The sequence below is a fragment of the Numida meleagris genome, chromosome 6 (assembly GCF_002078875.1).
Source record: "Numida meleagris isolate 19003 breed g44 Domestic line chromosome 6, NumMel1.0, whole genome shotgun sequence".
In the NCBI taxonomy this organism is placed as follows: Eukaryota; Metazoa; Chordata; class Aves; order Galliformes; family Numididae; genus Numida; species Numida meleagris.
Genome location: NC_034414.1, coordinates 41091072 through 41108033, shown reverse-complemented (window position 1 = coordinate 41108033; position 16962 = coordinate 41091072). Strand labels below are relative to the sequence as shown.

Genomic DNA, 16962 nt, shown 5'->3' with positions numbered 1-16962 from the left:
AAAAAAAAAAATCAAGATTCCCCATTCTACCAAAGAGTCTGATTGCTTTCTAAATAACAGTATGGTTTTAGATTACTCAGAAGTTATCTATGCTTGACATTACTTGTGATGAATCCAGTCTAAAGAACATGTAACTCAATTAACACACAAACGCCTGCATCTCCATTAGACCCAGATATAACAGCAACCATATCTAATGGATGAGATCAGGAAGCAAGACTTCTCCCTATCCACAATCCATAATACTTCATAACAAGCAGGCAACCAAGAACAGAACTCTGCCTTGTATCAGAACATTAAAGAGAAAGACTGAAAAAAAATACACAAAAAGGTTATACGCACATTTTGAAGATCCTGGTTGAAGTCCCATTGTGTTTCAGGAATCCATGTGACTTACCTTTCCAGACCATTTTAAAACCCACAACCTCCTGTTAGTATTTCTAAATCATCAGTCAGGCCAGACACTAGGAAGCTGGCTGCTACCTTGCTCAAGACACCTCCTCTCAAATCAAACTACCGTCTCCACTCTGCATGGCTTCTAACCATCAGCTCCAAAAAGCAACAAGGAATCTCCAGTTACCGCCACAGGAAGCTGGCTTGTTGAGATCTGAGAGCCTGTGTTAAGTGATTAGCAACAACATAACAAGGGCACTAAAGCATTCTGGAGCTGCAAAGTCCAGCATATTAGAAACAAAATTGCAATATCTCTCTTCAGAGATTTCCACGGCACATACTTAAAAGCAGTCTGATATATTCCAAAGAAGTATTTATTTTACACAATTGTTTTATGAGGTGTTATGCTTAGCAAGACTAAACTGAATGACTGAACAAGAGGGGTGTGGGAATGGAGAGTTGGATGTCCAATAGGGCTTCCAGTTCCCCTCTCTCACATTCAAAAAAAAAAAGCAACCTTAAAACAAAAATGCAGAAAATCAATGTTTCTTCTGTTGCTCTGATATGAAATGTTTCTTCTAGACCCAACTGAGTCATTCCAGATTCCAAATCAATCCAAAAAGAGATATGACACTGGAGCCTCTAGGTCTGTGTCTGTAGTACCCTTCTTATACTACATTCTTACGTTCTTTATAATATTTGCTTCAGACAACTATACTGGGAGAAAGGGGAGAGCAATTCAGGTAACATTCCAATTGATGAAAGACTCTCAGAAATACAGGCTTTCTGGCCTTCAGCAGGAACAGACTGTCAATATTTGTTAAGCAGTTTGTCATATTGGTCATCAATCCAGCCATATCTCAAACTCCCAGGAGAAGGAATGCAGGTATGACTCTACACTAATATCACATCTTGCTGTTATTTCTAATTAATTCTCTCATAAATACCCAAAATCAAAAGCAGCAGCTAACGAGATGCAGGTGGTCAGACTTTTCCAGCCTTAAAATTCCTGCACACAATGAGCCAAATAATTGATTATTACAATCATGCTTATTACAGTACCAATAGTGCGTGCTTCTTTGTTCCAGGCTTTGGAGCAGGGAAGGAAATGGGAACTAGCTATATGCTTAAATAACAGAAGTAGGGAGAAAACAGAGCTAAAGTAATTTGCTTCCTGCAGACAGGAGCAAAGGCCTTATCACGATGAGCAGAAGGCCAATACCCTCCCCTCCAAAAGAGGGCTTCCGGTTTTTGTTTAACTTTTAGCAAAGATCTTAGTAGTGATTGGCCAGTTACATAACATCCAATGCTTTGAAAAGCGTATCAACATACCAGAAGCAAAACACTGTTGCTGTTCTCCACCTGGTGTCAGTAGAAAATTCTAGCAAACAATTCAAAAATGTTCATCTTTGCACACAGAAAACCTAGACCAGTGCTCAGCAGTTTCATATCAATGTCATTTCTCTGCCAGGAAAGTTTGAATGAAAACACCAAAGCATAACTCGGTATAGAAGATATAGATATTTTGTACCTATGTCAATAGTATACATAGTACAAGTCAGTCTTGGTTTCTCTAAACTAGGAATTCTATTAACATCAATTACCATCACTGGTCTGGTTGTCAAAGGCAAAAACAACCACCTCCAAAATGCACACATATCAGGTATATACTTCCATATTTGCATTTTAGCAATGAAAAAATAACTTGCTGCACGCTTCAAGAAACCTTCCTCAAAAACAAAATTTGGATTTACCACTGGAAATGCTTTATTTCCACTGTAAGTAAAACTTGTTGTGTATTCTCCATGCTCTAATCTATCAGGACTCACTGCTGTCTGTAACCCAATGGAAAAAAAATGACTTACGGTCATTACACTGGCTCCCAGAATACGAAGTCATGGAGCAATCACAGGTGAAGCCTTCCCACTGCTGATTACAGATACCCTGATTTGCACAGGAATCTTCCTGGCAGGTAGTGCTTGGTCCTGAAGAAGGGATGACAAGAACACAGTGAAACAAAGTTGAGAGAATAAGTTTAGTGAGGCCAACAACAATTCCAATTCATCAGTACCACCAACATTCTCATGCAGAACAGAAAAAGCACTAATAAAACAGTTTTCCATTCTTGGACACGTAACAAACTTGAGTAAAAGAACACACAGACAATTGTACACTCCACAACAAAGCAGAAAACTGTAACACACAAGAAGGAAGAAGAGTGAACAGCAACATATTCCCTGTTAGGCAGGTCTAACTTCTATGTTCTGTGCTCACTCAAAGCAATATACGACAAAATATGATGTTGTGCAAGGGTAACTGAAACACTGTCAGGTCCATGTGCTTCCCCTGAAGTCTGGTACTCCTTTGTTGTAGGAACGCTGGCTAGGAAATGGGTCCGTGAACAATGCCTAATCCTACCCAAAGAATTGTTGTGTAGGTTCCTCTGGAAATGTAATGTTATAAAACAAACAAACAAAAAAAAAACAACACAGCCACATTAGTCTGCAAGACTTCTCTCTCTATACTGGACAGCATTCCATAGCCTTTGGGAGAAGCAGCCATCACTAACAGAACAGTCTTCCATTGTCTCTGACTTGGAGCTAGCCCTTGCTATCCTACTCAGATAAACTTACGAAGACACAACCAATATAACAGCAAAAAGAGTGATCTTCACATCAGAGGGACTCTGAGCAAGAGTTTGCCATCCACAAGGAAGCAGCCAGATTTTGAAGCTGCATTATTCCACTATATGTTATACTGATTAAAAAAAAAAACAACAACCAAATTTTTAAGTAGAAGAGTAAGTGCAGATAACAACAGCAGACCACAAAACTCCTGAGAAAAAAAAATCACCTATTGGGAAGACACAGCAGCAGCCACAGTAACAATTTGTTACCATACTAGAAGAAAGCTGTACAGAATTATTCAAAACTTCTCTTCTCCCCTACAACTATTTTCCCCCAAGTCACTTGCAGCTGTGTGAATCCCTGTAGCCTCACTGGCACAGCATGAATCGAACAGATCACCTCTAGGTTTACAACAGTGCTGACAGACTGTAGGGTGCGGGCTGGCAGGCACATGTATGTACACACTTCTCCCTTGCCTTTATACTTATAAAAGACATAGATATAACCAGACACACAGATATGCATCAGGCTGGGGTCTGACACTTTAAAATTACTCTGACCCAAGAAAAGAAAAGATGAAATTTAAGAATCTGAAATAGAATATTAGTTGTCATGTTGTCTAAGATTTCTGAGTTATCTGAGGATAAGAACTCAAAGAAGAAGAGCAAAATAGCATTTTCAATGACAATGTTTCTTCTCTCTTCCTGCGCTTATCTGAGAACACTATAATCAGTAACTGCACTTGATAACGGGCATTCTCAGATCGGAGATATCTTCTGTCCAGGTGCCACAGGAGGAATACTAGAACTCAAGGAGTAAGCTTGCATGAAGCCTTAGTAACTGTGGCTTGAGGTGCTGTCAGACCAGAAAGCCAAAGCATTTCAATCATGCCCACTAACGTTTCTGTATCACATTTTACAGAAAGCAACTGTGAAGATGAAAGCTGTTTTTAAAAGAGCAAGAGAAAAATATCCATAAGCACCATCTGATGAGGAATTTGGAAAGGCTGACAATAAAAGGAAGCTTGAAGCCAGATCTGCTGTTGTGACAGCACAGCATAGATCCTGGGTATTATACTTTGCCTCACTCCTTAGTACTACAGGCCATTTGCATGGTAAAAGCATCTTTGTCTCAGAGTTCAGCTATTCCTGCTGCTTACAGTCCTTGCCTTGTGTCATAATCCCCCATCTGCAGCAACAGAATTTTGTTCAGAGCAACTAACAGGGATGTCACAGGGGATTAGGCTTTTGGATTAAGGAGCAAAAGTGACAGAAGCACAGGAAGGCTTATAAAATGAAGACTGTTACCACGCACATGCCCTTTAGTGCTAATTAACAAGGAAAGAAAGACAAACTGTAGCAATAGAATTGGTTCTAAAACACCAGGCCTTCAGAGTTTAAGCACATTTTTAATGTCTTTCCTTTGGTAACACTTTCAACATTCTAGAATTACTTTTAAAGCAAAGTTTCAGATTGAACTTTCGCATAATGCTAGATACATCCAATAAGTCACACTATACAGTTAATTAACTAATGCAGACTGACTTATATTTTCTCCTTGAATTTGCAACATTCTGACAAAACCTTCTAATTCCCTTGACTGCATTTTTATTCAGAGGCATTGTTTTTATTATCTGTTTGGAGCTGGGCTTGACATATCCTATTAATGCACTTTCTACTGGGCATGTAGCATGAGTGGGCAGAACATTCAGAATAAGAATGGAACACTCTCCAGTACAGAAAAGCAACCCTGCTAGCAGAAGTGTGACTTGCTCTGTCTCCTGTTCAGAATAAGCCTCCCAGCAGAGGCAGGGCACTGGCAACACATGATGGCAAAGCAGAATTCCCCAAATCCATTAATCATTCCCATTTAATCATTATTTCTCCATCTTTAATTCCTACTGAAACAGCTCAGGACCTGATACTTTGCAGAATCTCAGATTTTCTTGGGAAAGAGTTCAATATTCTACTTCTCTTCCAAGTTACCTAGCTAGATTTATGGTTTATTAGTTTTTGCTACTAAGCATTTGAAGAAAATCACCTTAGAAGAGTACAGTAGCCAAATTCCTCTTCAGTATTCTGCTGGGAAAAATTACTTTGCCTCTCTAGCTCTTTCTGGCACTTTCAGCTGTATGGTTGGTTTCTCTAGCTGAAACTAAAAATATTGAGTCCTACCGCTGTGCACCACTACAACTGTCATGTTTCATCCAACAGGTGGGCGCTCCTCCCTTGCAAGAGGAGTCATTCCTGCTGTGTCATTTATAAGTTTTCTACAGTGAAAGGAACTTGGAGAATAAAAAGATACATCACTGCATTTATCATTCTTCCAAGTTACACGAGGAATTCAATTTCTTTATACAACACCTGCAGGATTATAACACAAATGCCTCATACTTTGATCATAACTAGCGATAGGCCTTAAGCAAAAGCAAACCATTCTATGATATGCACATAACACCTTCCTTCCTACACTAGGAATTCAATCCCACTGAAAGGAACCATTTGTGTTCACATTATTTCCACAGTAAGAAGATCTCCAATAGGCAAGGTTCAACGGTACAATGGGTCCATTTTCACTTTGAGTCCCTAAATTGTCTATAGCTCTCATCTCTCATTTATCATCAAAGAGGTTAGAGGTTAGGAAGAGATATGAAAAAGTGACACATGCACATCTTTACTGCCTTTGCAGAAAAAGGTGCTACTTTGCCTTATGGTTCATAACACATAAATGCCATAAAGACCTGAAATCTCTATCATTATAATGGGCAAATCATACCTATGTTAAATCTATAATCTTCTCCTAACAGTATCCCTCTCCCCCCTTTTTCATAACCAATGATATTCTGAATTCAATATATGGGTTCAGTACAGCTCTTAGAGAGGAATCATGCCTTGGAAATCAGAAGCATTAGGCAGAATACAATTCTGTGCTAGGACTTGTTCTTAGAGTAGTTCAAGGAGGAAACTAAGTGAAACCCAATAAGTTTTCCGATTTCACAATATATTCAAAAAAGTGATTTTTTTCCCTGAGTAAAGAATAAGCAAAATTGAGACTGAGTCCAATGAGACAATCGCTTCATTGGATGAACGATACTTCATATGCTGTAACTATCAAATACCAATGGAAATACATTGAATTAAGGTTCAGTGCAAGATTCAGAAAGTCAGAACCTGTATCTTGAACCATGGGTAATAAAACACAGGAATATCAAAGTGATTTTAACTTAGCAGACTAGAACCAAAGAAAATTAAAAATTAAAGGGATTTTCAAAGATGGCAAAGCCATCTCTTTGAGCTCTTTCAGTTCCTGATTTTGCTATGAACTCACTATTTCTTTCATCACCTAAATAAGGTTAGGTATCCGGCAGGTTCCATATTTAAGTTAAACATTGTCAAAAATAACCTAAAAGCCAGCATTCTACAGTTCTCTGAAAATACAGCCATTCACAGTGTGTCTCAGTCAAACCTGAATTCTCCATTTATTTGATGCCATGTCCTCCTTTTCCAAGAATACGACTGGTTTAAAAATTTCAAGGGGCACTTAGATGGGATAACAAATATATAGGTATCCCAGTGAAAGCACGTTTGCCCCATAGTGACAGAAGAAGGAAATCAGCATCATTAATGGCCATGCACAGAGGGTGGATTTACAAGTTGAAACTTGGTACCTGTCTATCTTCCTTTCTATTGTCACTCTGGCACTCTCCCCCTCTAAGCAACTTAGAAGGTCTTGAAAAAAGCACACACACATGCTGGTGAAGGATGGAAAAAAAAAAAACCACACAACAAAAAAGTCAACTGCATAAAAGGGAGTATGCCTGGATCAGATATGACAGGGGACAGGGAAGTAAACAACATTCAGGCACAGAAAATAAAAGCCAAAAGGAAAGACTGAAAGTGCTGTTTGCAAACAAGCAAAGTACAGTCAATTGGAAACACAGTTTTCTCCACTGCAAATTAAAGCAGTGCAGAAGTTGTGCTACCAGGCCTCATAGTCTGGTGGGTTTTGTGTTTTGAAATAGGCAAGATTATTTAGTAAAGGTTGGTTTCCTGAAAAGGCAATAATCCACACTATGTACTCAAAAGAAACATTCCTCCTTAGGTGTAAATATGATCAGGTCTCTTAATCTGAAATGGAGATATTCTTATACAGTTAAGGACTCCATAACAAAATGAACTTAAGCAAGAATGAATCTCAACAGCTGTGACAAGCCTTTAGGTTCTAAGGACTCCCAGAAAACAAAACCAATAAACAAATCTGTTTGGCTCTCAGATCTCTTCTTCATGTTGCATCCACATCACTGGAAATCAAAAATTGAACAAAAACTCCCAGGCATGTGTTCTGAAGTCTGATAGACGCACAAGGAAAAGATTACAGTGACTGTTGTCAGAGAGACCCAGTAGTCACTGACGTTTAACACAATTCCCAAATTCCCTGCCACATTTTGAATGAATAGCACAGAATACCTCAGTCCTAGAGCTAATTACTCCCCAGCATACTTCCAGGATGGTGTTTCTCCTTGTATTAGTCCCAGCCCATGCACCCTTTATAGTCTTCCAAACCTCATCCTTTTCCACTTACATTTATATAAACTTCAGAAATCTCCTACAAGCAGCACCTAACACTCTCCAAATCCTCCACCTCAGTAATACAGAGTACTTCAACATTTTACAGCTGGGAACAAGGCAAAGATACCAGGAAAAAAAAAGTGGCCACAGTCAGATGCTCCAGATGCACAGAGCACAACACCTCACACTAACTTCTACCTTCCTGTAGGCTACCAAATCATTCAGATTCAACGTTTCGCATGCATCCAAAAACTAAAATGATCTCTGGCTGTCAATATTGTTACCTGTTGGGTAAGAGTGTGCTGCTGCCTATTAACACCTGCACACTGACAAACCAATTACTCATTAAAATTTCCTAAATTTCCTTTGTTTCCCCCGTTTTTGTTTGTTTGTTTGTTTTTTGCTTTTTCTACTTAGTCATAGAAAGCTAAACTTTTCCAAAAAATAACAGACAACTTTCTGAAGCAAAGATAATTGCTACCAATCAACCTCTGGAATATAGAACAGGAATATTTTAAATGGAAAATTTCATCTAATGCATTAGATCAGAACAACAACATTTCCACAACTTCAAAATAAGCATATTGAATAGAAAAGGAGTTTATGAAGTGTCGTCTCTATCATGATGAAAAAAGGACACCATGTATTTTCACTCGCAACAAAACCTTAGAATAAACCTGTGGCTTAGATGCTAAATTTCACGGTGATTAAGCTGACATCATAACAGATGACACAGAATCATAGAATGGCCTGGGTTGAAAAGGACCTCAAAGATCATCTAGGTTCGACCCCCCAATCTGCAGCTTCAGTAGTGTTGAACAGAGAGAGTGTGCAAAGCCCCTATTCCCCTTACACCTGAATTAATTTATTCCTTTTCCACTGAAAAGAAGGAACAAATTTATTAGGTATAGTGTAGTCCCCTAGATAAGCTGGGAAGTCTACTTTCACTGTCAAGTTTAAAGGGACAGAATTTCAACGCCCTAGAAAATATCTCTGGTAATGGTAGGATCAAAACACTAGATTTCTAACAAGCAGGTTTCCTCCCTTACTTCTGGGGACCTAGGGCATTTGTGTGTAATAGTACTGTTAATCCTCCCTTTATTATACATCTCCTAAGAACTAGCCTTCAAACTGGTTTTCCTGTCAGCACCTCTCACTTTTCTGTGATTCAAGTGATATCTTCTCAACTGCTATCTGGCCTCTCCAAGAGATTTTGCTGTCTTCCTCCCAGTTTTTCCCCCATTTCTACTGAAGCTATTCTCAGTCCCCTTAATGGTTTTCACCTGCATTGCCTTGGTATTTTAACACTATCCACATAGACTTCAGCCTTTTGGCAGCCTCCAACATCACTGATTTCTCCCTTTTTACTTAGCAGATAATAATAAAAAGGTATCAGTAAAAATGTCATACATACATAGATGAACATCATGAAAGAGCCTTATCTTCTTTATAAAAATCAAGACAATCTAGTAGAAAGTTGTAAGAAAGACCTAGAAAAAGTGTTTTTAAAAAAGGCTTGTATAAAAGTACTTACTAAGCAGGCATGATCCCTTCAGCCAGTACTCATGTTTCATCAGTTATGGCTTGTAAAATGACATCTAACTAATAAGGGAATTTCTAGTTAGTAGATTATTTTTTAACTGAAATTCCATAAAGGCATGTCTGTGGGAGTTTCTATTTGTTTTGGTTAGGTTTCTTTTCTTCCACATTCTAAGTTATAAAACTAGATTTCACCATCTAGTCTCACTCCTAAGAATCAAAACTGAAGTTGTCTCTTCTGTCTTGTAGAACTCTGATGACTTTCTATATCTGTACACACAACTGCTTTTTGCCTGAATGATCATTAACCATTTCAGGAAATCAAACTGTGCTCTTACGAATGTTCAGAGATTGATACAGTCAAACCTCTCAGGTCAATAAAACCATCTTCATGTCCTTCTTCAACCCATATGTCACCTCCGTAGGTACTAGATTGCCTTTGTCCTCCAGTCTCAGAGGTGTGACTGTATCCAGTAAAAAGGCACCAAGCGTTACATAAAAGCATCTTTCAGTCCAAACCAGTAATGGGGAAGAAGAACCTTCTCTACCTTGCAGGTCAGCTTTGGTCAACTCAACTTTGTTAGCAAAACAAACAAACAAAACAAACAGAAAAAGCAAAAACAATAAACAACAGGTTAGTATAAAGATAGATAAACCAGGGTGCCATCACTTTAAATAACTAAAATTAATTAGTATAACACCATCACAACCAAACTGCATAATCAATACATGCAGGAAGGACAACATAAGCAACAAGGACACAGAGGGACATGGCTACCTTTACCCATCACCACTGTAACAAAAGCAAAAAAACAAGCAACAAAAAAACCACATGAGAGAGAGGAAATGCATTTAATTCACACACAAAATCACATAATTTACAGAGTAGGAAGAGAAAAAAATATTACATTTTTAACACCAGTTCTTCTGCATCTACTGATACTTCAAGATTTTGCTTAATTTGAGAAATACTTAGAATCCATTTAAGTAAAAAAATCTACTTGACTTTCAGAAAACTAGTCAAGAATATTTTTATTTTGCTTCTACATCCAGACTCAGGAACTGAACGTAAATCTGCTGTCTGTCATAAAAGCATAGATTGTCTTGGCTGCTTGGACAAAGTGGATTCACTGCCAGAAAACCATAGAGGATTGATAATTCTGGAAGAAGACAACCTCTGTTTAGCCCCAGAACTGAACATAACAGTGTATGAAAAGTGACAGTAAAAAAAAGAAAAAAAACAAAAAAGCTTTTCTCTCACAAGCTGTTTTCTGCTCATGAATTTCAACGTGCTTTTAAGAAAACCTGCATCATCAGGTAAAGAGACAGCTCCTTGGGCCTCAAACCCATGCAATCTTTAGCAATCTCATCAGAGCAATCAACAGAAATAACACCAGTGCAAGCTCATTCCTTCCTATAGGCAAACACAATCTCATTATCAGTGGTCAAATCATGGTCCATAAAGCAAAAGAGAACAATGAAGCTACCAAGACTTGCTGGAGATCAAATATAAACTTGCTGAAAATTGTGGAGTATAAAAAAAAAGTGAAGCAGAACAAAATATTACCACTGATGGTCCTCCATTTGACACAGATTTTTTTAATTTATTTTTCTGTAAATGGAGAGTCTATTTTATGAGAAAGTCACATAGATTTTTGGTTTCTAGTACCTTGATTCTAAGTTTCCTTCTTCAGCATGGAAAACGTATGAGGACAAAGATGGGAGTACAGGCAGCAAATCCTGAATCCCTTGCCAATGAAGGTTACAACAAAACACTGAAATACTGACCCCACATTGTTCAAAAGATGGATATTTAAGAAGTACATACTCACCTTTGTAACATTCTGTTCTTATGAAGTTCTAATATTAATTGCTGATACTGAAGAGAGATTGGTAGCTCTCACTTATTTTCTTATTTTACCTTTATAACTCAAACTTCAACTGGCATGCACAGATGCAAATTTTCTGTGCTTCATATGAAGTTTAACAATTTTGAACTGGGAAGAGTTTCTCCCATTTCTCTATACATCTTCCTCGACACATATTCTAAGAGAGTAATTTGTGTGTAACAAACAAGTACTTTTCCCAGCTGCCCACTTCCTCATCTTCTTTGTAGCTGAGCAAGACCTAAACTTACATTTGTTCCATAACTCCAGTAACAAAGTAATGACAGAATACAAAATCATAAAGAATAGGAGAACTATCAAACAATCATGGAGTAAATGAATGCTCTTCTCCTCGATGGACAAACTGATTCCACAGACAAGTGAAGTATCACCAGATTGAAAGTTTCACTACTGAGTAGATGACGGGTAAAATCCTTTTTGACATTATCCTGCAGTGAGATTTTAAGCATGAGATTAGATTTTCTTTTTTTCCATACACTGCTTGTTATGCAAAATGTGTTTCTGATTATCCAAGCCTGAGTCATTCATGCTTCTCACACACTAGTGAATTCCGAAGGTTAACTACAGTATTTCAAGGAAAGTAGCACAAGATTATTATTTTACTTCAGGATGTGAAAGAAAATTAAATAAGGACAAAAGTTCCAAAACATCTGGAGCAAAATCACCATCCGGTTACAGAATAATAAGTCACCTTTGTGAGAAGCTGTTATCAGTGGAACAGGTGAAGAAAGGAAGAAGCCACACAAAGGAAACTGCATTGTAAAAGAAATAAATGTTCTTTAACCACTGCTGTTAGGAGTGTTTGGCTTTCTTTCATGCGGAGAAAAAGGGAAGAAGTTCTTAGAATTTCAGATAGCCCTAGAGCCTATAATAAGTAGCACAAGGATGTACAATTAAAGGAAAGGAAAACATAGGAGAACAAATGGGATATGAGCATAGAAAAGGAAAACCACCTCAACTGCAAGAGGTACTCACTACCATTTAGGGTAACATTCAAGCTTTTGTGGAGTTTCAGACATCTACTTAACTTCTATCAGGATCAGTGATGAAAAAAGCACTAAATCACTTAGTCGACTTTTGTGGATGGAATAAAATCACATTCATCCATTCACTTACTATTAAGAGCAGGAATGAGACACTCAGCAAAAGGAATTGATTTTAGGAGTCTAGAATCAAGGAAGAGATGATCTGAAGTTTGAACTGATTTACTTTCTGGGAAGGAAAAAGGTCATCTGGAATGATTTCCTCCATCTGCCAACTCTAGCCTGCACACCACTGTGCAGAAATCTTTTTTATCTCAAGCTCTCTAGGATCACCCATAGCGTATGCCACACAAATGGAAACTGTTAGAACAGGCACGTGGCAAGACAAAGACATGGGAATGCTGTAATTCAAAAATCAAATGAAACAGTTGTCTGGTAACATTGTTATTATTATTTAAACAAATCCTAAACATATTGGCAAAGAAAATGGCTTCCTTTTCAGCACTGCCCTTGGTACTGGGCATGGACTATTCAGGAAAAAAAGCAGGGCTGCTGTATCGCAAGAGTAAGTTCTAGCAAAAGCAGAATGAAGGCCGTTATTCACCTTCTTATCTACTTTTTAGGTCTATAGATGCCTCCAACTTGAATCTTATTTCAAGTGCTTTGGAAGAGAAAGGAAACACTCCTGGCATTTATGAGAGTAAAACAATGTCCATGTCCTGTCAGCTTCTCTGCAGGTAATAGAAAGTTACATAGATAAAATAAGTGCCACCTTACATGACCATGTGCTGACATTAGGTAGCCTTGGGTAATAGGACACTAAAGTTAAGAACTGTACTGTGTACGAGAAGGAAATCCAATAGCTCTTAACAGTGGTGTCAAGTCTTCTGGGAAAGCATCAACATTCTGTTCTGGAGGCACACACAGAACAACAGATTCATCTAATGAAAAGTCCTCTGAAGGAGAAAGACTACTGGCTATACAGCCAACCGATTAAGCCTGTTTTAAATAGAAGAATTACCAGAAATCACTAATATTAAAGAGGAGCTTTCAGCGCACTGAAGGTAATTGGAAAAGACATTTTCAAAAACCCCAAATGGATTATTTTTTTCCTCAAACCTCAGAAATAACACCACAGAAAAGATGCATTTCTTCTTTTAGCAATGTAGCTCAGCTACAAATGAGCAAAGCCGCAAGTTCTGTTATACTATGCTCAGTTCCACAAGGAACAGCGTGGTTAACAGACACTTAAAGGCAGCAGAAAGGCAGACAGAAGAACAGCATAACGCTGCGCAGAGCTTACCAACACCGTGCAATTAGAGTTGACACTGAGTGGGTTCTTGTAACAGGACACAAAATTCTCACAAACTAGAGTATTATTCTGGGAGTGCAGCAGTAGGGCAAAAGCGCAGGAGCTCCCAGCCAACCAGAAGGCACAGAAACAATCAAGAGACTGGATTAAATTTCAATGCTAAATTGGTGTTTCTTGAGTACTCTAAGATGGCTATAAGATGGTACTCTCAGTCCAAGGAAGGGACAGTCTTGACAAGTGTCAATATTTCAACATGACATAACCTGAAATCTTGACATGGTAAGTAAGTAAAAGTAAGTTCATTTGGTAAAGTTGTCTATGAGGACCAGCTAGGAAGACATGTCTTAAACATGCAAACTATAAATGTCTCCTGATAGAATCTATTTTCCTCTAGTGACTAGTAGCTAACATAGCAGACTGGTGCTCAGTGGAGCTAGACATAATCACTACTTTTATTTAACCCAACTAGCAGAACCCTGGACTTTTTTATGCCAAGTATCCCATTTACTATGGGAATTGATAATAAGCATGTGACTGCTGATGATGTCAATATTCTTTTAAAAAATGGGAACTAAGCAAGAACTGTAAATTATTTAAAGAAGTGTCAAGAAACCGCTGCTCTTCACATGCTTCAAGTCACACAACATATTTGCTCCCATAAAAAAAAAAGCTTTCCATGCAGTAGGGACAATGTTGGAGAATAGCCTCCAATGCTTTTATTGAAAACCCACTTCCTCAACAAGGAAATTCTGTTATGGTGTGATCTTCACCCTTCAATTACGTATACTCCTTTCAATTTTCCCTGTCTCTACTTGGTCCTCAAAATACTTATTTCAGCAAGTGACAAAAAAAAAAGGGCACTCTCAAGCACTAGTGAATTATAGACTCAAGATTTCTTTCATAGTATTAAAATGTTAATAAATAGCTCTGAGAATAGTGCAAGAGTAGTCCAACTCAGTACTATCCCTTCCATTACTGGAAATGTACCACTTCATAGGGGACTATACAGTCAAGAGAAAAGTTGCTGATGAGGAGACTTATAATCTCCTCATGGAAACAAAAATGTGTGGAAACAAATGGATTGTAGCAAAGGATTTCTTGAAGAAAGCAAACTAATGAAATAGACAATAAAGTAGACAAACAGATGCACAGAGGGCAGCGAAGAAGAGAAGAGCATGTAAGAGGGAAACTGCTCTGAAATCAGTCATACCTTCACATCCACGCTCAATCTGCCCACTGCGGTGCAGAGCGTCATTGATTAGATCAGGCAGACGCCCATTCAAGTCCACCGATGCTAGACAGCCCTGAAATCCATCACGTGAGGCCACCAGCTTTGGGAGGTTGCTGTACATGCCTTGAGCTAGACCAGCAATGTAGAGATCACCTGGAGGAGAAAGGGGTAAATGTACAAGAAGAAAGTTAAATAACTTTTAAGTTGGCTTTCCCCCATTCCCAACGTGAGTATAGTGAGCTGAACATCTGCTTAGGAAAGGTTAAAAGAAAAGTAGGATATTGTAAAGGTCTGGAAGTCATTTCTGGCTCTTCAACAGGCATACATGCTGTCTAACTGGTGTCCTATCTTAATCTTAACCTAAACTAAAGCAACATTTACTACTCTCACTTGGAGTCCTCACACAACTCTGTACGTTATGTCATTTTTATGTAAGACAGTAGTAATTATGAACTTATTACCCTTGCATGGCCCACAAAGTGTAACTTCATCCAGATGAACTGGGTATAGCCTGCTGACTGACTTTGCTCAAATGCTTTCCCATCAACACTAGCAACATATATACCACAACTCTAGGTTTCCAGCAGTTTTCAACAAATTCTGCACACATCCCACCTCCCCTCCAATCATCAGTGCATCCTGTTTTATCACCTGTCACCTCCATGGAAGATATATGCTGTACACAGTGGTACTTTCCTAAAATTTCCTCTGTTCCTGACAAACAGAAACTTAATTGCACTTCATCTAGGAAAAAAACTAAGGTTGACCATCAGTTTCCAAAGAAAAAGAAACACCAAAAGCCACACATGAACTATTTATACTGATACGGAAACTGCCAAACAGAGAAAGAGAAAAATGAATTTGAAAGCCAAAAATCGGAAAATTCCAGATTTACTGTTCTGAAAACCATAATGTCTTAAAACTTACTGGTTAAACCCTACCAAAATAAAGAGAGGGGTGGGGAAATGTCATTGGTGTAGAATTTACCTTTAAGATCCAGATTTTTGGCACCATTGATAACTTGAGTGACCATCTTAGTGTCCACCTTTAGACTGTGTGTGTTACTGTTATCTCTGGTGATGACAACATTGTGCCACTGGTTGTCATTAAGAGGACGGTCACTGTTGCCTTTAATAACATTGGGTCCATTCCCAAGGTCAAACACATAGTGTATATAGCTGTAAACATAAGAACCGGTTAAAATTAAACTATTCCAGCACTGCTGATGAGTTCCAGAGATGATAAAATAACATATGCAAGTTGTGAAATAAAGTGATTCTGGATTTAAAAGTTCTAGTTAGCCAAAATTTAAGCCACTGATTCGGAAAGGTACAGGTGTTTCTTTTCCACCAAGGGTAAGGGTTTGTTTTGAAAGATGACATTTGAAGTAATATGATTGTAAAAATAAAGTATTCCTGTTTTTTACAAAGCCCTGTCAGGTCCACAAAAACTTCTGACTGTGCTTGTAATTATTTTTAAAAATTGGTAAGATCAATAGACATAGTAGAGAGCAACGCTAGATATACTTATTTAGGGCACATATTCCCTAGATTCTGAGTTTTGAATAACCCTCTTAAAAAGCTTATTGGGAAACTCATTCAAATTATTGCACAAGAATTCACATGAGATCCTAGGCTTATTCAAACAGCTGGAAAAGAATTAACAAATCTTTTTGGAAAAATATAGACTAACAAAGTTTGAAGTTATGAGACTGTTACCCTGAATTGTTTACTCAGTTCAAACACTGAAATCCACCTGAGGATAGAGATAAACATTCTCTTCAGAAAAGAAAGACAGCAAAATTCAAACCTCAACAGAGCCAGGAGCTCGTGACTTTTTTTTTTTTAATTGATTTATTATTAGTCAATGCCCCACTTACAGAAACACACACAAAGTTAAAAATAAAATGGATTGAATCTTAGTTACACTGAAATAAATAAGACTAGTAAAGTCTATCCGTGGAATTCATGTTAACGGTATCCAGAGGAGTACAAGACAAACATTTACTCAACTAATAAATCTGCTTTTTTCCTTTTTGAAGCTATTGGCCTTGACAAAAGAATACACTGGCTCAAAAGCAAGCTCAGTTCACTCTTTCTTGAGCATCACTATAAGGAACACAAATCTGGCAGCCCATGTGATTTTTTCCTTCAATGGAGACAGCAGAAATGCAACAGGTCAGTTGCAGGGAAGGAGAGAAAAATGAAAAGGAACAAACTCAGAGCCCTCACCATATTTTCTGCACGGTTAACAAGACAAAATGTTAGCGAAATCAAATATGAAGGACTTCAAACTTTATTGTTTGATGCTGTAAATATGCCTTTCCCTAAGTCACAGGATAAAAGTCAACAGTAAAAATCAGGAATCTTAAGTTACAGTGTTTACATCCAACTGCTTTGACA

At 38.0% G+C, this 16962-nt stretch overlaps 1 protein-coding gene across 1 annotated transcript in view; it reads right to left on the bottom strand.

Annotated features, from left to right (window-relative positions):
• NRXN3 (neurexin 3) overlaps positions 1 to 16962 on the bottom strand; it is a 1003017-nt gene that overhangs the window by 543761 nt on the left and 442294 nt on the right. Inside the window, exons 11-13 of the mRNA XM_021401765.1 lie at positions 15548 to 15738; positions 14540 to 14713; positions 2259 to 2378 (exon numbers count right to left, since the gene is read on the bottom strand). Coding sequence (XP_021257440.1) covers positions 2259 to 2378; positions 14540 to 14713; positions 15548 to 15738 — 485 coding nt within the window. The remainder of the gene's footprint in view (positions 1 to 2258; positions 2379 to 14539; positions 14714 to 15547; positions 15739 to 16962) is intronic.